The sequence below is a fragment of the Cottoperca gobio genome, chromosome 11 (assembly GCF_900634415.1).
Source record: "Cottoperca gobio chromosome 11, fCotGob3.1, whole genome shotgun sequence".
Lineage (NCBI taxonomy): Eukaryota > Metazoa > Chordata > Actinopteri > Perciformes > Bovichtidae > Cottoperca > Cottoperca gobio.
Window position 1 is genome coordinate 10337437 of NC_041365.1, and position 26578 is coordinate 10364014.

Sequence of the window (26578 nt, forward strand, 5' to 3'; positions counted from 1 at the left end):
TGGAAAAGAAACATGATGTCTTTGTACTTTTATATCAAAGATAAAAAAGGAGAAACAGGCTGAAAGAAGGAGCACAATATAAAGTGGATGCCAGATAAAAATGGAAAACCTCAGACAAACCGCACGTACAAACACTCAGGCATTCACACAATCAAGTGAGTAAGAAAAAGAAAGAGAGGAGTATGTTGTGCAAATGTTAAGTTTGCATATGTACAATATACTATACGTGTGTGTGTGTGTATACCTTGTTACTGAGAATCAGAAGAATCATCTTGCTGTATAAAAGCAGCATGTGTCAGCTGCCCTTGAAAGTCATCCCCTGTCTTAAAGTAGCTAACGTGTCCCACAGCTCAAACATCACTATGGCTCAAACAGAGGTCAGGCCTCCTGTCCACCGGGCATCTTTTTGGATAGAAATATTCAACAGATGTTTTTGTGAAATGTTATTACTTTTGCTGCAATTGCTATGTGACTACTGAAAGATCTGTATGGATGCAGCTTAAAAGGTGTGGCATGGAACATAATATTCATAACTATGCTTTCATTAGTCCACAGAGTCCGCCATGTTGCACCGCCATGTTTGTGCAGTAGCGATGCAACCTTACGCTACCTGAAGGCCACCGTAGTTCTCTGACACGCTTGTAAAACTGCTAAGAAAGGACGACCTCTGAGCAAGCTGAAGGTCCTGAAGGGCTAATTAATTGGACGTAACCTTCAACGCTAGATGCTGCCAAATCTTACTCACTGTCCCTCTAAGCTTCAAATATATCCCTCTATTGTTTGTTTTTTTATTTCTAATGTTTTGCACAAATGAGAACAGAGTCAGGGGACATACAAGAGCAACACTGCTGTTACATTTCCCTATATTCAAGTGAAATAACTGCGTGTATTTTTACTGTTCACTAGCAACTTTCAAAATGTTCAAATCTCAAACATGGATTTGTGGGAAGGACAAAACGCAAAATAAGCTGCAAGGGATACCGAGCATTTATAGATGGGAAACATCTTTGAGAGACTGGTAAAATAAGAAGAGAGAAGGAAAGAAGGTACAAAGAAAAAAGGCAGAAATTCACAAAGAGGCACAGCGACAGAATACAATGACAGCAGGAGGAATAAACAGGAGCTCACAACTATGCTGATGGACACCTGGCAGGGAGCAGAGCAGCTGTTCAGTCCAACAACTCTGAGTTGAGACAGTGACTTCTTCTCATGACCTCTGAGCCTCTGAGCTGACAGTTTGGTGGTAATGGCCTTTATCTTTATCCCAGCATGGAACTGCATGGAGACGATGACACATTTGAGCAAAGTGAGTCCAAAGTCGACCCTTGTTTTAAGAACAACTTTGTTGGATCAAAGCTATAAGAGGCCTGGTTTTGGTGAAATTACTATAACTACTTATTTTTAAAGCACAGATTTATAAAGTAGTCCATACTTTTGTTAAAGGATAATGGTGTCTAAATTATGAAAGCGTAAATATCAAAACATTGTGTTGGCAAGTATAAGCAGCAATAAATCAAAAAGCTTCCACAAATTGGATAATTCCTTTTTTTGGCTTTAGCTTTATCTTTTTCTTGGCAGAATTTCATCGTGTTTTTTTTAGGTTCTGGGATTCCCCTGTGTTTTATTGGCGGGTCTGCGGTAAACTGCTACATGTGTACTTTCAAACCTTTACCGTCACTAAAGGTGGGAAGCATCTTGGATCGGAAAGGTAATCCCGCCTGAAGTGGTTGCTTTCTTTTATTTATTTATTTCCTCTACTTCAACAAAAGCTACATTCGCTACAAAACCGCAGAACATCGAGTATATTTGGGAATCATATATAGTAAATATAATCTGGTAGAGTAAAAAACATAATCAACATCCAGCTTGTCTTTTTTATTCATTTTCCTGCACATTTGAGTGGTGCAGTACTTTGGCCAGTGTGTCATCGCACCCGTCTGTTGGAGTTGGCCGTGGTCTCTCTCTGTGGTCATTAGTTGTCATCACTATTCTGATTTCCATTGTTCCTTATTTCCCTACTGATGTGATTTCTTTTCATGAACATTAATTTTACCTGGCAAGTGTGAAATGGATGACAAGTTGATTAGAACCATTCAAACTTTCCCACCTCTCTACATAATAGGAATAGATTATAGCTGCAAGCAGCAACACAGCCACCGGGCTCCAGACAGGCAATTTATAAAGGAAAAGAAGGGGCTTTAAAAGTTTTAGCATGTGTTCAGAATTCATTATTGGAGTGTTAAATGTAAATGTATCTTTGCATTAAGGGATTTTCAATAAAAGAAAGTTTTAAAATTTAGAAAGCCTCAGGTAAATTGTTCCCACAATTTATCGAGTGTCACTTTGGACGAGACACAATCTGCTAAAGCTGGTCAATGTGTATTCCTTTGAATGTACTCCATTCATGTGTTGCTGTGTAACTTTCTCATGAATAATAAATTACCCTTTAATTTATATTTATTAAATCGAAATAAAATACAAAGCTTTACCAGGTACAGAATGTATAGGCTTTAATAAGTGCATTTATTTTTGTTCAGGGGAGTTTTAGTAAAAGAATAAAAGTAACAAGGACAGAAAAAAAGAGTAGGTATCTAAACAATTTTAAAACAAACAAAGCCAACACATATATGCAATGGGAGACTCCAGCACTAGGTGAGTATTCAACCAAAGCGTCAACACAAAATAACTTGAGCGCAGATACAAATCTGAGTGTTCTCAAAGGCGGTCGCACTGTTTTCAAATGCAGCACTGTGATGAAATGCCAGCACATCTACTTGTGCTCTATTTGTTCTTTCAATGAAATCATTTCGTCAAACTCATACAATGAGAAATGTGCCATATTGTGAGCGATTTATCAAATGAACTAATGGGGAAAGGTACTTCGAAATGATATATTTTTTACAACTTATTATATGAAATAAATATTTTACAATAAAGAATGAACAGAAATAGATTAATCAACAACAATCAGTTATGAACTGTGTACTTTGCTTCAGGCTATATCTACTGGTTCACTAAAATACCATCAAACATTTATTTTTAAATGCTTACATGAAAGCATGTAGTCCTTTGGCTCAGGCAGTGCAGTAGTGTGGGCTGCGCATGTGATGAGGGAAAGCACTGTGTGGTTGTCATTCCACTGAACTTCTTTTTAATTGGAGGCTGATAAACGATGTGTACATGTGATAGAAGAGTGTGCTGCTGAATGCACTGCATGGCTATAATTCAATTAAATAGGCACTTTTAACCAAAACATGCCATAACCTAGTTTTGCTTGTTATGTGTATTTCCTCTCCAAATGAGTTCACTATTAAAAGGACATTTTTTATTTTAATTTAACGGGACATTTTTCGACAATAGACAAGACTTCAAGAAGTCACTGCTCTCGGCCAAGAAAAAGTCTGTCAGTAAAACTGGAGCTTTTTTTTTATGCTTTAGATTTCGATCTTTTGTCTTGAACAGACAAAATACAAAATGTTAATCAGTGAGTTCGAGAGGTGTAGACAGAGGTGTTACTCCCTGTTTCCAGTCTTTATCCTAAGCTAAGCTAACCGGCTGCTCATAGCTTCATATTTGACGGACAAATATAAAAGTGGTGTCAATCTCAACAACTGACTCTCAAACATTTTCCAAACCGTCGGCTACATCTCTCTATCCCATGGTCACCTTCAGGAGTCTCAGTGGGTGCTCTGCTCTTGAGAAGATGGGCAGTGTTGTGCCCTGTTCGCTTGACCCTGCCACCCATCTGGACTCTAACTAGCAGACGGAGGATCCATCTTTTACGGGTTTTTTTGTTAATTTATTTTGTTAATATGTCTTGGTGTTTTTGTTAAATACTGTAACTCGTACACTTAAAATGTCCTTAAAGATGTGTAATGATATTTTCTTCTGTAAGCTCAGGCACAAGGACATTAGATCTTTTTATTATAGGATGTACAGTTACAGAATTAGAGAGTTGAGAGGATAAGACAGATGAGGCAGGAAAGATGTTCACCACAGAAGCACGATGCGCTCAGACTGGTGAAGTGAACTGCAGACCACTGTGTGTTAACCGAGAGTGTGCATCACAAAAAGACAAGATAAACAGTAAGAGACGACAGGAAGCAACAGCATTGTTCTGAGCGTAGCTAGTTACAATTTCTCTCTTTTTCACACACACACACACACACACACACACACACACACACACACACACCCTTCTTCAAAGCCTTGCAGAATAGCCCCTGTTTGTTTGGAAGTGTCCAACCTGTCAAACCCTCATGCCATGCACTACTGTCTGACACGCACAAATGAACACATCTCATCTGTGCTGTAGCTGCTTCTGCTTTAAAGATACTGCTTCAAATTAAAGGAAAAGTCAGTAGAGGTATGTTGGGAGGAGGGACGGCTAGTGAGCTAAAGTCAGAGAGTCCAGAGATCTCAGGTTTTGTCCCTAACGTCAACATTGTACCGGAGACTCTGTGGAGCTTACAGCTGTCCTCCGCGGTACAGATGGAGATAAATAAAATGCAGAGCACAGTGAAGAGTGGGGGATACAGAAGACTGTTGCACAGATGCACCTCGTGTTATAGCAACAACTGGACTGGTTGCTATGTTTTTTGGTATTAGTTCCTGGAGACAAACTGAAGTGAAATGCAGTTAAATACCAAGAAAACGTGACAATACGTTTTTAAAGGACAATACGTGCATTTTGAGTGAATCTAAGCCCTAAAGTCAGTTTCAATGCAAAAGTGGAAGAGGGGTTTTTTCCATCCTCTAAATAGGCAAACTGTCTACATGTCATATATACAGTAATGGGGGGATAAATAATTCAAAAAACCAGCCTAAGGCCATATCAGCATCTTCGCTCGCCCTCACTCTGAAATCGATGTTTGGGGAGGGAAAAGGCGTTGCATTTAAGTCAGTTTGGCCCGGCCAGTGAACTAACTGACTGGAGCAGAGAAGTGGAGAGATTAACATAATGAAGAGATGTGAGGGAGCAGATGAGAGAGAGGGAGAAAGGAAACAGAGAGAGAGAGAGAGAGAGAGAGAGAGAGAGAGAGAGAGAGAGAGAGAGAGAGAGAGAGAGAGAGAGAGAGAGAGAGAGAGCATAGCAGATGATAACACTGAGAAAGTAGAGAGAGTAGTGGATGTGAAACAGAGAGGGGAGTAGTGAGAGAGTGAGAAAGGCATTCACACTTAGAAAAAGTGGGTATTGAGAGTTCTGGTTCCAGGAACAGCAGATGCTTCTACTCAGCATGAAGCTGGAGCTGCAGGAGTAGTTTAGTTAAGGCATTCCTGTGGCTGCCTTGCTACTTTTCAGAGGTTAAGCACAACATCTCTTTATGCCCTGATTGACGAACAACTTGACAACAAGGTTGACAAGAGTAAGGTGTTAGGGGTTGGGAGGGAGCAGAACAGAGATTACAGAAAGACAGGTGGAGAGACATATTAAGCCAAAGAGTAATACGGGATTCAGAGAGAACCGAGTACATGTTATGTATGGCGATCTCAATATGTTTGTGAAATGTTAAAATGTATGTGTCGTTCTAGTGAATTTGAGACTTTGATGTGAAGTGATTTTGCTCATAATTCTTCTTCCTGCTGTCAGTTTTTTTAAACAGAGCCTTGGGACAGGTTGGCTCTGATAGCTAGGCAGCTAATGTCAACACTGGACCTCAGAGAGTCATTAAGTATAATGTGGTGCTGCTGAGTGCCTGGGCCTCTCTTCCATAAAAACAGGTGGTCCCAGGGTCACCTCTCCTTTCTCTTCCCCTCACCTCGTCTACTTAGCATACCTTATGGCTCTCTCTCTCTCTCTCTCTCTCTCTCTCTCTCTCTCTCTCCTTTCCTCTCCAGCTCCCCCTCCATCATTCCCTCAGCACACACGGGAAAGGTTATTTGGACAATTGGTGGTGATTAGCTCTTGATTTGGCTCACTCTCTTCGTTTGATCAGACTGTGGCATGGAAGCAAAAGCCAGCGCGACTGAGGGGCGCAGCTGTGGCTCGGCCATGACTGAAATTGGGTGAAGAGAACCAGAAGGAGAAGGAGGGGAAGGAAAGGGAGGAAATCAGATAAGAAGGAGGTAGGGTTGAAGAGGAAGAAGAGGAGGAGCGAGTGGTTGGGGGTTTGGGGACCTCTAGGGTCCTTTGCTTTCTTGGCAGTTTGAGTTATGGATTCAGGCTGCTGGCAGAGAAAATGTGAACTGCTTTGTCCCTGTTATTCCAGGTGTGGGCCCTCGTAAAGAAAAAAGAAAAATAAATCCCCCTCGTTCTTCCCTTCAGCCTTTCATCCAACAACCTGCTTGCATCCTCTCTATGCCTCTCCTGGGTGGTGCATTGGAAACAAGAAAAATCTGGGTGCTGCCTAAAAGCTGGCTGGTAAATCAGGTTATAAAGTCTGCTTTGCCCTAAAGTGTTTGAGGGCTTTGTTGGCTGGATTGGATGTGCTGGCTGCACTGATCTTTGGGTTGGATAGGGTTGGAGTTGGGCTTAGAGTTGGCTCAGTGCTTCAACCCAGTTGGTTAGGCCAAGGAATTTTTCTCACAGTAATGGCTGTTCTATCCATCCATCTATCTATCCACCCAGTCATACAGCCAGCAAGTGGAAGGCCTCTGACTATCTGGGTGTTTAGCCAACAAATCCCCACTCCACTCCTTTGGCCGCTCCTCTACACCCATATATCAGGCTGACGGCTGCGGAGAACCCAACATCCAGCCAGCTGAATAAAAAAGAGATTAAGCACCCACCCGAATCCATTTAATTACTCGTTCAACAGCTCTAGGCATGGAACTCCAACCGCTGTGAGAACTTTGGTGTTCTTCAGTCTTTACTTTTTCTCCCAGTGACCACAGGGAGGTTGAAGGAGGTAGCGTGTCACAAAGAAATCTTGGCCTTGGAAACTCAAATAATCGCATATTCAGTTGTTATCTGCATGTTTGTGTGTCTGAAATTCATGGCTTGGTTACCAGGGTGTGTAAGGCTGTGGATGGAAGCCAGCTGAAGCAGTCTGCATTAACAATGACATCACATCACATCTGCAGACATCGTGTAGAAGTCAGTATCAGGAGTTGTTTTTTTATAGTGTTTTTAGGGATGGCATTTTATTGATGCCAGTGACATTATATATTACTTTTATCAATCAGATTCTTTATCGATTCATGATAAATTGTTGGAAAAAGAGTACCGTAATTTCCGGACTATAAGCCGCGACTTTTTCCCCATTTTTCGACCCTGCGGTTTATATAACGGTGCGGCTTATCTATGGATTTTTACAGCTAACGGCCACTAGGGGAATTCCTAAATCTATGGATTTTACAGGTTACAGTCCACCGGATGCCGGGAAAGAGCGTGCAAAAGTAGCGAGTGGTACGAGAGACAGACGGACATTACGAGAGCGAGACAGTTTGTGAGACACCCTCATTATGGAAAAAAAAAACGTAGAAATGCATATATATTTATTTCGAGGAGTCTTATTTTGTTAAATATGCTTTTATGTTGATACTCCTGAAACCGGCACTTTCAGGGGGTTCGCGCCACTTTTTCGGGAGACGGAAAGAAGGATACGCTGAAGAGAGGGGTGCATGTCCAAAAACCCCGACTGTGGAGTTACCGTATGATGATGACTTTCTTGTGTTTCTTGTTTCAATGGTAATTTATGGACAAATTAAGGAAAACACCAACGGACAATAAATGCTGATTGAACAGGCAGAAGTTCTCCATCGTTATTTCCTGGTTCTACACAACACAACGCATCGTGGTGTCAGCTACAGACCGGCTACATACACATCAGTCAATTTAGCGTCTGCGGTTTATAGTCAGGTGCGGCTTATAGTCAGGTGCGGCTTATAGTCCGAAAATTACGGTACAGTATAGGCAAGGCTTTTTATTTTATGTTGTTATTGTCATCTATAGTGGCATTAAAACATAAGCAGCAAAAAAAATAACTTAAAAACAGAAAGATTGTTGTTTTGATTAAAATAAACAATTATTGGCATTAGAGTCTGTGAGGATATACTGTATATCCCATCTACTTTATATTGCTCAAAAAACATCTATTTAAAAAAACTGTATTCAACTTTCTTACCAAAGACTCCATTTTACAAGATTACATTTGAACATGTAATGATAACGTTGTAATTGACCTTCACCAAATACAAAGTTTTACCGAATACAGCTTGAAAACTTTAGCTGTTAGCGCTGTTATTTAGCCAAGCACTATAATGCCCACCAGCTGCTAACAGCTACGAGGTAATGTTATTATAGATCTCTTACTAACATGGATTTGTTGTTCACAATGTAGCATTATCAGGGAAAAAATAGGGTGCGTACCCAGGTTTATTAGCACCGCAATTTTGACCGTATTTTCCGCTCCGCAATGTCTCAGGTACCAAACAAACTGAAACAACATAAAATTGGTGTATGGCATTACATCATTGTGCATGTGCAACTGTCGGAATTGGACAACTTGAAACCTGTTCTCAACCGGTTCTGGATTCCCATCCCTATGTGTCTTGAATGGTAGAGATGTATTTTTTAAGTCAGTAATTATTAAACTACTACTATTGATGAAATAACATAGAATCCACACTGACCAAAATAAGCAAACGGATAACAAACAGATTTGATGTATTTGTTTGCATCTAGAAATTCAAACTTCTACGTTTCTGTATTTAAAGTGAGAACTGTGATCTTTGGGAGGTTGAGAGGCCTTGATAGGAGTTCCTAAAAACATTACCGGATCCAGGCTGCGAAACATTAGAGTTCACAAGGATGGGGTTTCAACCACAGTAGACAACATTTATTTTTTTTGCATTTTTCAGGCGTTGTGCAAGAGCCTGCAATCAGCAACTATGATATGGCTCGTTCATCAGTATGTTTGGATTTTGAGCCAAGGCCAACCAAGGTGGTAAGTCCTGCTTTTCAATGTGTGCGACACAACAAACCCAGGCTCTCTGCCTCATCAGGGAGAGCTGATGGGGCCGAGGGCCAGGATGGGAGGCGCTGGGTGCTCTAGGAGGTCGGGGCATGGAGGGAAAAACCTGAGGGGGACCCAGGGTGCTGCAGACTGCAGAACAGTCGCATGACCTTTTCTGGAATGCTGCCACCCGCCTGCCACTGAAACACAGTCTGGCTAATTAAAGTTTCAGTGGCATTGGATTTTCACTGGCACAGCACCGCGGGCAACCTTGGGGGCTCTTAGGCAGGCGATACACACAGAAGGAAGGATAGGAGATATAAGAAGAGAGAGAGAGAGTGAGAGAGAGAGATGAGCCGTGGAAACAGTTGAACAAGAGGACAGCCACTAGAGGACAGCAAGGCAGATTCAAGCAAAAACAGACAAAGTCAGTGGCTTTCCATAACACACAGGAGAAAAGCTGTATATTAGAATGCAAATCTACAGTCACAAACATGCACACTACCGGGGTATTTTACATAAGCTCCGACATGGTTTGCCCTTCCAAATAGTTGTGCTCAAAATATTCAAGATCATATGGAATTAGAAATAAAATTGAAACTGTCCAACTATGTACAACTGGGTGAATGCAAGAGCTAAGCGAGAGATATGCAATGTCAAAATGCTGAGTGCTTTTCCAAATCTTATCGGGCCGCCTCTCAGGCTAATGGAATTTTGATGGGTCAGTATCAAGAATAAATGCATGACTTATGACACGGCTACCGGGAGCATTACCAAATATACTGGACAGCATGTTCCCGTCTCCAAAGGATCATTGAATAATTGGCTGCGTTTGACCAGGACATTTCTGGAAATATGGCCAAGAAAAGGTTATGCAACCAGACAGACTCGCTCATGGCCTGCATTTCACAATCTACTGGCCTTGTCTCCGTTAATGATCTTGACCCCCTTTTCACCATTTTAGAAGTGAAAGGGGCTAATGGAGCCGAACAAAGCTGCTTGTGTGTGTGTGAGAGAGAGAGAGAGAGAGAGAGAGAGAGAGAGAGAGAGAGAGAGAGAGAGAGAGAGAGAGAAAGAGAGAAAGAGAGAGAGCGAGAGAGAGAGAGAGAGAGTGAGAGAGAGAGAGAGAGAGAGAGCGAGAGAGAGAGAGAGAGAGAGAGAGACAGAGAGACAGAAAGCCCCTGTAACTGTGTGTTACAGCTTGATGAGGTCTTGGTCTGTGATTCCTGGGGGAGGTGGTCCAATCTAAGCTTTATTAGGCCTTATTGAGCTGTGTGCAGGCAGGTGTGTGTGTGTTTTCTCTATCAAGAACATTTGGCAGAGCTTTATGTGTACCTTTGTGTGTGTCCCTAAAATACACTCCATTGGTAGCAGTTTAATGGGGTGTGCAAGGGATTGTACATGGATCTTTTTTCATGCCGGTAATTTTCCTCTCAGAGGTGAACTTTTTAGTTTGATCAGTTTGGCATTGAATAACTTCAATATGACCACAGAGCAGAAACTGGCCTTGTAATTCATAAGGACAATGTATAACACCCACATACTTCAATATAAGGATGCCCTTTCCTCTGCTAAATCATTATACTATGCCAACTTAATTAGGTCAGGTGAAGGTAACACTAGAACACTATTCTCTACAGTCAACAGCATTCTGAAACCACCAGACTCTCTTGCACCCCACCTGTATTCAACTGCTCAATGTAACACCTTTATGACCTTTTTTAATGCCAAAATTACAAATATTCACCAGCAACTCGCCTCCTCTAACTATACATCACTTCACTCAACTTTATATGCTCCCCTCTCTTCTCCACTATCAAGCTTCGAACTTCCCACTGTCACTGACATATCTAATCTCATCCGCAAATCCAAATCATCCACCTGTCAGTTTGACCCCCTTCCTACCCACCTAGTTAAAGCATGTCTACCTTCCCTCTCCCCTCTAATTGCAGACATAATTAATTCCTCCCTTACCTCTGGTCTCGTCCCCTCATCCCTCAAAACAGGTGGAATAACCCCTATTCTCAAAAAACCTGGTACGGACCCCAATAATTTGAATAATTTCCGCCCAATCTCTAACCTAAGATACTTGAGAAAACCGTTGCAGCCCAAACGATCTCCTGGTGGCTGCTGACTCTGGGCTCCTATCCATACTCATCCTCCTTGACTTGACTGCAGCCTTCAACACCATCTCACATCACATCCTTCTTGACAGATTAGCTTCCATTGGTATCACTGGCACACCCCTCACCTGGTTCAGATCTTACCTCTCTGGCCGTACCCACTTTGTTCAACTCAAACACTTCAAATCACAGTCCCTTCCTGTCCTCACTGGTGTTCCTCAGGGTTCTGTCTTGGGCCCCCTCCTATTTATCATCTACCTCCTACCTCTCGGCCATATCTTCAGAAAATACGGTATTCAATTCCACTGTTACGCGGATGACACCCAGCTCTATCTTTCCACCAAGCCCACATCCGCTCTCCCCCCCCACTTCCCTTTCTGACTGCCTACTGGAAATCAATCTTGGTTCTCATCCAACTTTCTCAAACTTAACAGTGATAAAACCGAGGTTCTTCTAGTTGGCTCCAAGTACACTCTGGCCAAAACTGATAAATTCTCCCTAACCATTGATAACTGCACAGTCCCTCCCTCCCCCCAAGTAAAGAGCCTGGGTGTCATTCTCGACAGCACCCTATCTTTTGAAGCTCACATAAACAACATCACTCGGTCTGTCTACTTCAAACTCCGCAACATTAATCGTCTCTGCCCGTCACTCACACCCAACACCACCGCCATTCTCATCCACGCTCTTGTTACATCCCGTATAGATGATTGCAACTCCATCCTTTCTTGCCTTCCTCACAAATCTGGTCCAAAATTCAGCCGCCCATATCATCACCAGAACTCCTTCCATAGACCATATCACTCCGGTTCTCCAACAACTCCATTGGCTCCCAGTTAAATACCGCATTGATTTTAAAATTCTGCTCCTCACCTTCAAGGCCCTTCACAATCTTGCACCTTTATACCTCTCTGAACTCCTTCACACCTACACTCCCTCTCGCTCTCTCCGATCTTCCTCTGCCTCCCAACTCACTATTCCCTCTGCCCGCCTGATCACCATAGGGCCCAGAGCCTTCAGCCACTCGATTGTTGTTTTTAAGTTTTATTTTTCTCTGTTCTAAGTTTTTGTTTTGTTTTGTTTGTGAATGACTGTCTGACTTTGTTTTGTTGCTTGTTTGTTCCTTGTTTTTAACGTTATGTTCTGTACGGTGTCCTTGAGTGCCATGAAAGGCACCTATAAAATAAATAAAATGTATTATTATTATTATTGTCTACCAAGATGACAACTGTAGGTTAAGTATGTGTCTAAGTATGTAGAAGCCTGTTGTTTAAATAAAAACGACTAGTTTCTAGACATGTTTCCAACAATTTTTAAACTGAGAGAAATTCGTCATTTTAATCAAGGTAACGGTCCGTTTCATTTGGTCGCCTGCATAGAATGTATGGTCCCAGTAATGGCATCGTATCCCCTTTGCGCATGAGTCAGCGTTGTGGTTGTCTGCCAGAAGCTGTCATAAATTGACTTTTATAGTCTTAAGCTACATTTTAACGATACACTTTCTAGCTCTTGGTCGTTTTTGTATGTTCTTCAAGATAATTTACCTCTACCAGGTGAGCTAGCAATACAGCATTTTTATATATACGTACATTTTAACCGGATGAACGATTTTAGTGATCTGACGTCTTGACGTCCTCTTTAATTGTTTTGATTGCAAGATTCCTTGTGGCAGAAAATGACATATTGTTTGTCTACATATTTTACGATACTTTATTAGAAATATACAAGGATTCATTACCATGCCTATAAGGTCTTTTGAATGCATAATTTTACTCTGTAATCCTTTCTTCCAAAAGAAGAAAGGCAGATAATTTCTAGTTAAGCCAGTGACTGATTATCCAACTACAGAGAGTAAAATAAATAGCCAGTATTGGGCTGACGAGCTGACAGGTGGCCAGGTGCAACAACAGGTGAACCAGCTTTGATTGACATTTAACTTGGCTGTTAGCTTCATGGTCTGACGCCCATTAACTACAGCTACTGTAAAACACTCCGAAAGCAAATTGGTTTTCCAAGTATCTTAGTAAAACAACTTCTACACAGAATGTCTTGTGACTCCAGTCGGTCAGCTATTTATTCAGTTAATTATTGAAATGTAATCCTGTCAGGGTAATCTCCCCATTCGACTCATTTTGACTCTGGGACAAGCACATGAACATTTTCCCTTTATCATCTATAAATAGACCAGTTTAAATGATTGCCTGTATATATAAGAAATGGATTGAACTTTTGTCTATAATGATTATTTGCAATATTACCTTTCAACAGAGGAATTTCTTTTGGTTTAACATGGAATATATGGTAAGATTATTATGCAAACGCAAAGTTTCAACATTAAGTAAATTAAAGTGGTTACATTTATGCAAGCTTTATTATGAGGTGGGAATCGGATAACTATATAGAGGTATATTATACACCATGTACTGCACAATACATACAGCCATGAGGAGCACATCATGGCCAGTTACACCGCATATTGGCATCGACAGCGTGAGAGTGGAACCTCAGTATTTAACTGTACTCACGGTTGGCAGAGTTTGATGAGGTCCTGGTCGGTGGTCCCAGGTGGCAGGCCTCGGATATACAGGTTGGTCTTACTCAGCTGCTCCGCCCCTCCCTGGCTGCAGCTGTTGGTGCTAGGGCTGGGAGGAGCCATAGGATGAGGGGGTGGAGCATAGGGCTGCTGAGAAAAGAGAGGCAAAGAGAGGAAAGATTGAACACAAACAGCTAAAAAATAGATTTGAATTTGTATTACATGGGATGATAAGTGAAAGAGTTAAAAACACTGAGAGGTTAGGTGTGAAAAAAAAGTATCTAGACAGCAGATGAAAGTGTGAGGAGTGGGGAAGAATATATCTTTTGAAGAAACAAGCTCAATGTCATTGCAATTATGAGAGTCGACATTTTAGGGCGGCTGCGAGGCTGAGAGGAGATGATATCAGGGTCACTAAGAGATGAAAACATTCAACCCAACAGCACATATTATTAATGAGTAAAATGTCAAGAAAACATTCTCATGTGGAGAAAAAAAGGTCTGCACAATGACAAAGAAGTCAAAAAAGCTTTTCATATGAGATGTCACATTCTGTATCTGCACTTTTTCTACTTCTTGTCACCTTTGTACAGTATATTGCAATGAATTGCATCTGAAATTCTTTGTCAGTGTGCAGATCTTAACATGGAGTCAAGAGTGCAAACATTTCTACATTTTTTATTTTAAGTAAACATTTCACCAAGGAGACTCTCTGAAATTAGGGTTCATAAGGTTTCCAGCAACTTACAACAGTTTGATGCCTATGCCACATGCCTATGATGGCAACTTCCTGCTTACTATTCATACCCTCAATACCAATTCCATTACACTGTAAAAACAATTTACACCTCCAAGGGTGTGATATCTTAATGCAGTAATCCTCTCCAGCCTATTATATAAACATCTCAATATGAACTTCTTTTTTCAGTATAATCTCCAAAATGTATTCAAAATGTTTTAGATGTGTGATTTTCTCCCTCTCTTTCCCCTCCTCTACTCTCCTCGTGTGCCTGTTGTGCCGTTAGTGTAGATTTATGGTGTATGAGCCAGGGCCCCCTGCTCAAAGCCCATTTATATCTCTATTGCAGGGACACTGCATATAGTGACAGGAAGAGAGAAGCAGGGCCCTGTGGGCATGAGTGGATAGAGAGAGCGAGAGGGAGGGGAAACACTAGAAGTAAAAAAAAAGAGACGCTGCAAACTGCAATAAAGTAAGTGAGTGATGGATGAAAAAGTGAAAAGAAAGAAAATGGTCAGGGAGAGAGGGGGGTATGACTAAATACCACCACCAGCTCCAGTTAACCATCTTAACCCCTTATCCCCCCCAGAGAGAACCTTAAGACCCCATACCATGCCGTAGAAACACACACACACACACACACACACACACACATACACACACACACACACACACACACACACACGCACACGCACACACACACACACACCATTAGCCTTCCAATCCGCCCAACACGTTAGCGTCGGCTGCCGAAGCATGGCTGATTTGATGCGCTATTTTAAGCGTGTGTGCCGTGCCAGCGTGTTGCCTCCCACTCCTCAGACAAAGAGCCGGGGTCCCTGGAGCATGAAGAGGGAGCCACGTCCATCAATGGATGGCCAATTACCACGCTGAGCTAAGTGGAACTGATGGGCAGCCACTCGCTGTGCCGAATGCACACATACTGTACACACATCTATGTTTGTGCACTCACACACATGCCACGTGATGACACCGAAAAACCTTTTTCACACAGAAGCCAAAAACAGCCAAAAACAGCCAAAAACAGCCAAAACAGCACACCATCGCCAGAGCTGTTTTAAATCTCTTGGGGCAAATTCAACTGAACTTTCAAGTAATTTGTGACAAAACTCAAGTCGAGTAACAGACTGGAGGCCATGTTCAGGTCAGCTAACAAGTACACAGTTTGAAGATGGGTGTGGTCCCAGCAAAGGCACCAGAAGTAGGGGGGTAGGAAGTGGGAAAGGGGCAATTGGTCCCCCCACTTTACGCCTCTTTTGCTCGATTTGGCGTCGGAGTAATCCCATAGGAAGATGGTCTCTAGTATTTATTTGTATTGTTCTGGATTTTTACCAGGTCAAAACTCGAGAGGTAACAGCCACGATGTGGCTTCAGGGTTAAGATATTAACCATTAAACCACAACATCGCCGGTTGAAATCTGGCCAGCCCTTGCTGCATCTCTCTCTCTCCCTCGTTTCCTCTCCAAGGAACTCACGTAACTTCATTCCCACAGCATTAAAGTTCAGTCTAAACTTGCAATCTTTGTTTCAAGTCCACATGTCCGGTCTATAACTTTAAACAGCAAACACACAAAATCCTCTTTGCCCCCTCCTCCAGCAGATTGTGCATCAGGTAGCCTTGGTTGCACAGGCTAGATTGAAAAAAAAGCCGAACTAGACTCCAGTCACTTACGTTTTCTTGCAGTGGCAGTAGTATAGAAGAATCTTAATCTCTAGAGTGCTCCATGGGAGTTATTTTCTCCCACTCAAAGTCCCTGGAATGTGCACAGCTGCAGTTCAAGACTCGACTTTGAGGCTTTCACCTTATGTCCCCCTCCCCTCGCCTCTTTGTTTTATGTTCCCCTAGTCCACTGTAGCTTACATTACACACACAGTACTTAACATACTGTGCGACACGTACAAATTTACCAGCACAAACAGGAGACGCTACACAAAATTGCTGTCAGCGTTGAAGGTTAATTGAAAACCTCTCTCTTTTTCTATGGCTCTCTTTCTTTGTTTTAGCTCTTCAGTAATACACACAGCCCTCTTCTTCCTCCTCCTCCTCCTCCTCCTCCTCCTCCTCCTCCTCCTCCTCCTCCTCCCTGGGCTCCAGGCTTGGCTAGCATCCTGGGCTTTGGAATTCATGTGTCCCGCCCTATCGATTTGCTTTCATTTTTTAAGGTCAGAAGCTGAAATCTTACACAATGAGGCATGGAGGGTCAAAACTAGCCCATTACTTACAGTGTTGGGTGAGAAGACAAGAAGAGAAGAGAGTGAAGAGAGTGAGGTTATCCAAGGGGAAAGAAAAAGGCCTGGAAGAGTCCCCTGGGATAGAGAATGGAATGGGTGCAGAAGATCTAGGAGGAATGGCGACTGTTGGGTGGATAGTGGGACGGAGTGAGTGGGCTTTATGTTCGGACTCTTGAATCTATATATTTGAAAAATGTATAAAAGGGAGTTTCTACTCTTGCAGACTCAAGGGATACAAAAGTTGGATAAGCGAAATGGACACGAACTGTCAAAAAGAGCAGGCTCTTCGAATGCTTGTGTGTGTATACATGTGTAATGTATGTATGTACATGCGTTGGGGGCACTTTTTGAACTTTTACAAGTGTGGGAGTGAAATTAGAATACGCACATTGGCTATTGCTTCAACCCACAAGCACAAACACGCATTCCCACAAAACGGTTTCCCTCCTTTTTTTTGTTTTAAATCGAATTCTCTCTTGGCTTCATCCAGTCGCCCCGCTTGAGGTTAATAACCAAGCTTGTCTCTCTTTCCGGATGGTTCCGTGACTGCTGTTTACCCTCAGCCTGTCAGCCTGTAAAATCGTGCTTCTCAAATATATAATAAATACAGGCCTTGTGTGTCAGAATGATGAGGATTGAATACAGCACTTGACAAAGGGTATTTCAGCAAAGGGAGAGAGGGAATGGATGATTGAGGGAAAGGCAGAGAGAGTCAAAAAAGGCAAGTTCAGGAGAGGAATAGAAGAGAGTGTGGGAGAATAGCTGGTTATGACACTTCAAAAACCTCCAGGTGGTAAATGAGAAAAACCTCCATTCTCCCTCCTCCCTACCCAGCTGTGACATGCCGCTACAGAGGCTTACTGGGGATTTCAATTTGCCGCACTGTATTTTCGATGGGCAGAATGGTTTACACAGGCCCAATTTACCAAGCCAGCCGTGCAGGGGGTTTCACAGCTTTCGTGACATGCCAACGAATGTTTATGAGTGAATTAAGTGAGGATGATAAATCTAACGTCCTGTATATTCACACACACATTCTTTATAGAGATCATAGCTAGCCATCTCTGTTACTGAGAGTATGTAGACCTGAACCTAGTGTGTGTTGTTATTCACATGTGCATGCACTGTATATACAGTACTTTGTTTACTTCACACTGTCTGAAGTCTTTACGCATTGTGTGTATGCACATGTGCTATTGCAACCTTATTTATACTGCATATGATCACTCTCCTATTAAAACAATGGTTTTTTTAAGGGCTAATTTAACTTTAGAAGTAGGAGAGGTTTTTCAATACATGAAGAGACACTTTCCTCTTCAGTTTATCTAAACAATCTCGAGGTATATGGTTTTCACCAAAAAGCGATTAGATGGCATTTTATTTAAGGACAGGGTGAGACTGAAAATGAAGACTGTATAGGTGTTTAGATAGATAGATAGCACTTTATTTATCCCGAGCAACAAGGATGTGCAACAGTTGTAATACACATAATATGGCATCTCTGCAGTTAGCGCCTATAGAGTTGGTCTTTCCCAAGTTGTAGCTTTAGATAAGGTGGATCCTTGCTGGTTTAAATAAAATACCATGGAAACATACCATGTGATTACACAATGTTTGCCAAACAGAGAAGAGGGCAGCCGTAGCACTAATTGGAATGAAAGCAGGGCAGTGGCTTTCCTGGCTTTCCCCCCTGCCTCCCTGCACTCTGCAGGGCAGGGCTGCAAAGGGGGGAGAGGCGGCTGTGCACCACCGTGGTAATTGGCCCTGATTTATAGGACGCCGGAGCAGCCAGCGAGAGCTAGCTCAACACTGGCAAGAGGCCAGACAAGGCCACGCTGTCAATATCAGTAAACCAACCCAACCCAGCCCAAAGCCCAGCAGCCGGGACGAGATCAGCTGTCACCATGCAGGAGGGTGCACATGTGTGCCGGTGCACTATCGTGTGCACATGCTTATTTCTCGTTCTGTGTGTTCCTGTATACAATGAGTCACTTGAGTCAGACAAACATCACAAGAAAATGACAAGCAGTCTCCTTAAATTGAAGAAAAAAAGCCTCTCAGCTCATCCTCCATTAATTCATGCTGGCAAAGTCTCTGCAAAGACTCTTAAAGACAAGCATAGTCCCAGAGGCATCCCTTCCAAACTGCCAGAACTAACAGCTAGCTCTGCGGTCGGCCACACTCACATCAGCCTCTAAGCACAGGAGGAACACAAATCCCCCCTCTATCCTTGATAGCTGCTTCCAAACCTTTAGCCCTTAAACATGTATCCCGAGAGTAGAGGGAGGGACTCTGAAAGACAAAAGGATGAGAGCTGTTGCCTGTTTTATATTGCCTCTGGTTTTCCTGCCTTGTGCTTTCTCTCTTTGTCTTTGCCTGTCAAGGTGAACCCGGAGGAGTGAATAGCAAAACATCCCCATCTCACATGGGAATACAACGCTGGTGATTCTACAGCCATATGTACCCTGCTAGGGAAGACTGAGAGCTCTCTGTATGCGTGGGCATGTAAAGAGTGCAGGATGAGAGAAGTAAAAAGGGATAGAGCGATGCAGTTACAGGTATGAAGGTGATGAGAGAACAGGAAGGAGGAAGAATGAAAATATAGGAGAAATGAGCAAATGAGAAAAAGACGGATTAAAGTACAAGAGTCATTTTGACCGTATGATTCTCTCTGGGTTTCCACCAGCCTGCAGGCCTTTTTCCTCAGTATAAACAAAAAATCCCTGGGATCTAGGACAGTGGTAAGCCAACACTTCTGTGGACAATGACGCAGGGGGCTAATTTTAAACATGCTGATTGGTCCATCTCCAGTATCTCTCAAAGCAGAGGACGGAGCTTTTTCTCTCTTCCGGTCTCTCTCATTTTCGCTCTTTTGCCCTTGTTATTGCTCACTGTCTTATTCTCAAAATTCCCTCCTTATTTTTTCTTTACCCGTTTTTTCCCCCTTCCCGCCCACAAGCTCTCACTTTCTCTTTAGGGCAGATAAGAGCAGGATGTTGTCTTCCGTGTCAGGACCCATGTGTCTGGATACAGAGCCCCAGAGTTAAAATAGAGGCCATATCTTTCCCAGGGGCAAGAGATAGGATACATACATATTATCTGACAGAGAGGACAAGAGCTATGGAGGTAAACAATGCATGCTTTATGTAGCATCACTGTTTAAAAACACAGAGTCATCCGTTTTAGCTGCAAGGGGGTGACATAATGGGAAAATAGTATTGGATCTGAAATGCATCATTTTACTAGAAGAAATCAATTGGTCATGGTGTATTTATGTTAGAAAGTGATGTAATGTGATAAAAAAAAAAAAAAACTGTGGCGCTATGTATTGTAAAATTGGCATCCAAAAGGTAGAAAGGATAGAATTGAAATTACGGCGCTTTTTAACGGTTTAATTAATTTACAATTCATTTGTAGTCACATCCAGAGAAGTACTTTTGGATCAATAATTAGTCACGAATCACCACAGTTTAGAAGACTAAAAATAAATATGTGCAAGGAACAACAATTCAAGCGCATGACCTAGAAAAGAGCATTTTATTATTTATTTGTTCTAAAGGCTTTTATCAGGAGAGAAGCATTTTAGAAGAAGGTGGAGAGTAAAGAGTGGAATGTATCATATTGTAATGCCTCTATGCTTTATGATATTACATCCATTTTGTTCTCATGACCATGTGGTTCCTCCAAATAGGATATCAGGAAGTGGAAGGTAAAGCTTACACCACCTCTTATGTCTCCATCATCACCTTTAATGTTATTCCTCAGTCTTTTAAGACTTACAAACAAAACCTAAACGATTAAACTAGAGATGACAACTTATATATAAGAACCAATACTGACCTCATCACGAGGATCGAGAATTGGTCTTGATGAGATCGATCTGCATAAAATGCATTATTTTTCATTAATATTAGCATAAAGCCAATGTTTCCACGATCAGTTATATTTTGTCAATGCAATCCCTGGTCTCATATTACTTCACAGAAAAAGTATTCCAATGCATTTCCACGCAAAGATACAGATTTTGAATTGGAAAAGAGCAAAAAAAGAGCACAAATTGGTTGAATTATTGGTCATTGGCAACAATGCATACCAAAAATATGAACAATGTAGGGAAACATAGGAGGGTGATATTTGCATTTCACAGGGAAAAGTTGTTTCCTTGAGTTAAATCAGCAGATGACATTTGATAAATATAACCTAAATGTTGAGCTGACAAACATAAAATAAATATATGGGATACTTTATTATCTCCTCTATCTTGATTTTGATTTTACCAGTCCAGTCCAAATGCACATTTGACGGGGATAGTTATGAGTTTGAGCAGTAACGAACTGCCTCTTCTATTTAAACATCTCTTTAATCCATTTCCAACATGTTACTTGGAGCTAGTAACACTCTCTCAGTGAGGTCCTCCATCACTTCAGACTCTTGTTTAGTTTCTTCAAAGTGAAGGTAGGATCTGTAGGATCTCGGACAACCACACATTTCCCGCTCGAAGATACAACGCACATTGCAGTTACAGAACAGGTTGGTCACCAGGCCCAAACAAAGATCTGCACAAGCGCACCGTAAGCGTCTATGTTTATACCGCTCCTCGGCCAACCATAAACTTGGTTCTCAGACATTAAAGGTCAACCGGTGTTTAGGTGACATAACCGGGAATTAAGTGTGTTTGTGGAGAGCGATTACGACGGTTTGGCTGTAAGTGAGGTGACTGCCACAGAGGGATCTGTAAAAAAAAAAAAGCAAGAGAGCGAGCCGTGGGCAGAGTGAAACTCGATGGACATAAATATTTGGGCTCATTTGTCATCATTATGGCCAGCTGGGTCTGTTTGCAAGTTAGCCAGTGTGGGAGTGGAAAGACTGCAGGATGGATGGAGCAAGAAAGTGGGAGGACAGAGGCACGCTTTTAAAAGACCAAGCAGCAAGAGATGGACAGAGGATGATAGAGAGCAAGGAAAAAGAGAGAAAGACAATGTTCTTAACTTTGGTCTCAAACTGAACCCGAGTTGGCACCCAGTCTCAAAACCAATCCACTAGTATACTGTGGCTATGATCCATGGACATATAATGCTTACAGATTGGTCCCCAGGTCACTCATTTAACCAAACCCTCAATTTTGAGCTGACAAATGTGGTGAATGGATTTTTTTATTTAACCCATTAAAACATTTAATCTATAAAACGTCTGAAAGCAGCAGGTGATGACTATACACTATAATACAAAACAGAAGCATATTCTCACAATTAAGTCTTTTTTAGTCAACTAATGAATTTATCATTTCAGCACAAATGTGGTCTGGACTTGCTGAAGCAGCCCATTACAGTGTGTTGTACAACCAACGTAACATGTATTCTGTTCCATCATTTGACTGAAGCGTTGCCTTAGTATTTTAATGCATTTCATGTTTATGAACATTATGCTGCCTGTAAAGCCCTCCCGTCACCAGAGCTCTGTACCCAGAAGACCCTCAAACGTAAAGCTTCATATCTGTGTAATACAACACCAGATATTAGGAAGAGAGCAGCAGCCGCAGTGGGTAAAGACCCCCCCCCCCCCCCAAAAAAAAAGTCTGCGTCTCTAATTGGGCACATTCTTCAGGAGTCAGTTATGCTTTTCATAGGAAGTGTAAACACAAACAGAGGACTGTGGAAGATTGAGAGAGAGAGAGAGAGCGGGGCTAGCTCTTTTTCAGCGTGACCCGTCTCTCACTGAGACAAATGACTACCAATCCAGTCACGCACATGAGCTGGCATCCTGCCCTGAAATGTGCTCATAGGCTGCATAAAGGATAGAGAAAGTGGGAGAGGGAATAACAAACACACAACCGTGAGTCTCTCCCAAGAAAATACATCTTAAGTCTAGTTTCAAATATCACATATGCTACTTGTTAGTTCTAGGTCCACTCTATTTTGTCCGACAGTCCAGGATGTCCAACTTGTTGGCTGCCTGCCGTTTCTAAATGACTGACTAGATCAGTTGATGAGAGTTATTGCTGAAGTGTGGATGCCAAGGGGAGAAACAGAGAGACGGGGGACAGATTGATAGAGAGGAAGCTCGAGCCGTCCCAGAATGTCTTTGGTTACGCTATTCTCCAGACAAACAAATTTACATCTCCTTTTCAAGAAGGTCAACTGTGCTCAAATTCATAAATAAGGCTGTAATAGGTGCATGAGCCGCAAAGAGGCTTAAAGGTCCCCAACAGCCTAGTGCATGAGTTACTGCTGACACTGACTTTAGTGTGCGTTTGACTGTGTGCCCACAGCCATATGTTAAAACTACTACGTAATGTTTGCATCACTGAGCGATGTTATCGTTGCTTTTACAAATGGCAGACTCACACAGAGTATCGTCACTCACTAAAGACGAACAGGATTGCTCAGTAAATGCTAGAATTCACTCACGGCTCTATAATCACGTCTATACATGCTTTGTTTATGGAAAGAAAAGGTTGAACACTGAGGTTATTAGAGACACAATGTTTCAATCATTGACCTTCATCAGGCATCAAGTGCACGCTATGTTCTGCAACAACATCTTTATTCTGAAGCCACAGGCTGCAACAACAAATTAAAAGCCAAATGAAGCCAATTGCCACATCGATAAAAAAAACAACTTAATTTTAATGAGATACATTGTCTGTCAAATCCATGAAAAGAGGTCAATTACTATTTAGGGGATAATATAAATTAATTATTTACTCAATTTCTTTTCCTTTTTATAATTTGTACCGTATTGATTTTGACATATATGGTTTTTGCTTTATTTTAAGGTTGTTTTTCATAAATTATTGAGGTGGTAATTGTCTCAGGGGTTGGAGAGTTTGCTCGCCTTTCTGCACAGCCTGTGGCTTTATTATTAAGTCGTTTACATTGTGAATTTGATGCAAACAAAGATCCATGAGACATATCTAATAAAGTCCGTGCTGATTATGTGTGTGTGGGTATTCAACCTCTTCACATCATTCTGTTATGCTATGTACTGGAACATCATCCTTATTCTGCACCTTGATGTGTGAACATACTGTATGTTAATATCTGCTATGCCTGTGGAGAAAATTCAGTTCTCACACACTGCCTATGAATGTATGGGGAAACGCACACACAGGTGAATTAACACACACGAACGGGACAAAAAACACAGGGATAATCTTAAGCACACTGGAACAATGTCATGATGCATACTCGATGATAGCATAATGTAACTGTATAAAGATGAAAAGATATGTATGGAAATATGCACAGGCAAAGTCACACATCCTCTCCACTTTGAATATTCATTTTTCTTTCACATGCAAAATAGTTGCACTGGGTCTGGAATGTCACTTTTGGCCCCTAAAGAATATACTCAGTGAAGCGTCTCTGACAATTGCCAGACTAAATACTGGCACTAAACACCAGCCGCTGTTGTGGCAGGAAGGCTTTAGACACTATAACAAATCAACTAGGGAAATGGGAAACGGTCCATTTCTAGTAGTTTATAGGGTTATTTTATGACATACATCTGAAAAACATATCCAGGGATTTCGCACAGGGATCCTAACCAACCTGGCTGTGGTACCGAAGCCAGAACAATCAGGTGTACAAGCAGCAGCAGGAGGAAGGTGGTGGCCACTTAAAAATGGACGGTCCACATTTGTAAAACAGAATAATTCAGTGTCTTTTTGGCCCCTTATTCTTTTTGATTATTGCTCTACAGACATAATTGAAACGAGGACAGACCGTAACTCAGGTATCCAGTTCTTTGTCTATATGACAAGCGGAGAAAAAGAAAACACTTCCGTGAGAAACACAAAATGGCTTTGAAACGGTACATTATCCAGCAATTCTGTAATTGTGAGGCAAGCTGTAAATGAGATTTTGATGGATGTGAACTTCTGGGTGCGTTTGAGAAAAGGTCACGCAGCAGCAGGCAATCACACTAACAAGAATGTTGTTGTTGTTTTGTTTTGTTTTTAAATGGAGGGGGAAAAAAAAAGAAACAAGATGAAAATATCAATCTCGGATCTTCAGCATGTTTGAAAATAAGGTTTATTCAAATATTTGCGAAACAAATGTTACACTGAAAATATGAAGCTACGAGCAGGAACGCCATCACAACTCACACTGTAAACTGTCCTATTTAACCACTTTCTCTTTGTTTGAGGGCAAATACCTGGTGATAGACTTTGTTTGACTATATATATTGGCAAGGACAACCTAACTGCAGCACACTTTGTTGTCCCTGTGAGGCCAAAGAGTCTGAAGCACGCAGCGTTAGAGTCCTTCAGAGGCTCCAAACCCGGATTTTCCCCACAGCTCACTTCTGACAAATGCGTTCTTACATCGAGGCATTTAGTCGTTGAGTCACTTAGTTGTTGCCCTGGTTGAAATCTAATTCGTCACATTATTTGCAGCAAGTTTATACTTTGAAGTGGGCTGATAGTGTACTTCAGGCACTTACTCATCATCTTTACTGAACAAGTGTCAAAGCAGTAAATCACAATCCAACAAACACATTTCCATTCGGTTTACCATCACAGTACAAGCACTGTGTTTTGACAAGGGATAAAAGACTCCTCGCAGCCTAAGTAGCTTGTTTTGTCCATATGTTGAACTGTCTTCACTGTTAAACTGCCGTACTGCGGCCCATCTCGCCCTCCCCTGCTTTCCTCTCTCTAACCCTCAATAACTGAATCTATCCCCATCTATCCTCTCTTCACCCTCTCCAATCCCTTCAGTCAGCTCTCATCTATCCTTAGATCCATCCCAATCCTCATCTGGCTGCTAGTCCTCCATTTCTCCTCCCTGCCACCCCCCCCCCCCCCCCCCCCACCCGTCTCTTCTTTCTCTTCCGAATCTCTCTCCTCCCTCTCACCACCCCCTTTTCTCCTCCCTGTCTAACAGCCATTGGGGATTTTTATTTTTTTTACATAGTGTTGAGCAGAGTTTAGTAGGCCAAAGAAGACGGCGTGCCAGATTCTGCAACTATTCCCCCTTGAAGGAATTATCAGCATTACTCAACACAAATACCCCTGTATCCGCCTCCTCGGGCCTAAGCTCACATACTGCAGGGCTGCCGTCAGCAGCAGACGCTGGAGCTATGCAGGGGATAGTTTTACTTCGGGTCAATGTGAGAACAATGCCGCATTGTAACATCTTGTGGAATCACTGCTTGCTTTTCTTCTTCTGTGCACCTGGATATGTCATACCAAGAAATATGTGTCAGGAAAAGTACAGTTTTCACATCAAAGACGAAGCTCAAATGTAAGCCCCCATACGCACTTTTATTTTTTGGGATTTTCCTATCTATCCGTCTATTTCAGTTTTTATTCATTTTTCAGCATATGTGCTTTCAGTATTTCTGTTGGTTTGGCATATTGGCATGACCGCTGAGTTAGGGACCCTTCAGAAGCGCCTCTCCGAGTGATTTAAAGGAAGAGAGTTAGCCTCTTCTGGGCAGACCATCCCGAGCTGTCAATCCTGTGACTTACTGGAAACCAAATGGGAATGATCTGTGCTTCCCAGCTCTCACAAGCAGAGTTCAATCAGTGCGGGTGCGGAGCTTTATCCAAAAGTGTCACAATTGCGTGATAAATAAAGTGAGCACTGTTGGGCAGCCGGATAAAGCGAGAGGTGTGAGACACAGGACGGTAGGTAGGGGAGGGAGGGAGGGAAGGAGAGAGAGAGAGAGGGAATAAAAAAAGAAGTAACAGAGAGAGAAAGATAGATAGGGATGCAGACATCCTGCAAAAGGAGAAGAAGTGCAGTGTCTGAGATGTCTGAAAGTTGGCAGTGTGATTTATTCATGAGATAAGTCACCATGGCTGTGGAACAGGTGAGTGTAATGGTGTAATGTTTCCCCCTTGCCTGACTGCTTGCCTCAGTGACTCTGGCCTGCTGTGCTCTCGTCGGGCCGCTGGAAGAGTTTAATGCATGCAACACTTGGACACGGTAAGGGATCACAGCCAGTAAAGATAAACACAGGCCATCTGGGTTCAAACCTGTTAGAACAAACTCAAACAGTGATACGATCAGTCCGTTTATATCTT

The 26578-nt window shown here is 42.1% G+C and overlaps 1 protein-coding gene across 1 annotated transcript in view; it reads right to left on the reverse strand.

Moving 5' to 3' along the window:
- The window catches only part of LOC115015461 (RNA-binding motif, single-stranded-interacting protein 3-like), a 185299-nt gene that overhangs the window by 137076 nt on the left and 21645 nt on the right, over nt 1-26578 (reverse strand). Inside the window, 1 exon segment of the mRNA XM_029442799.1 lies at nt 13546-13703. Within this exon segment, the coding sequence (XP_029298659.1) occupies nt 13546-13703 (158 nt within the window).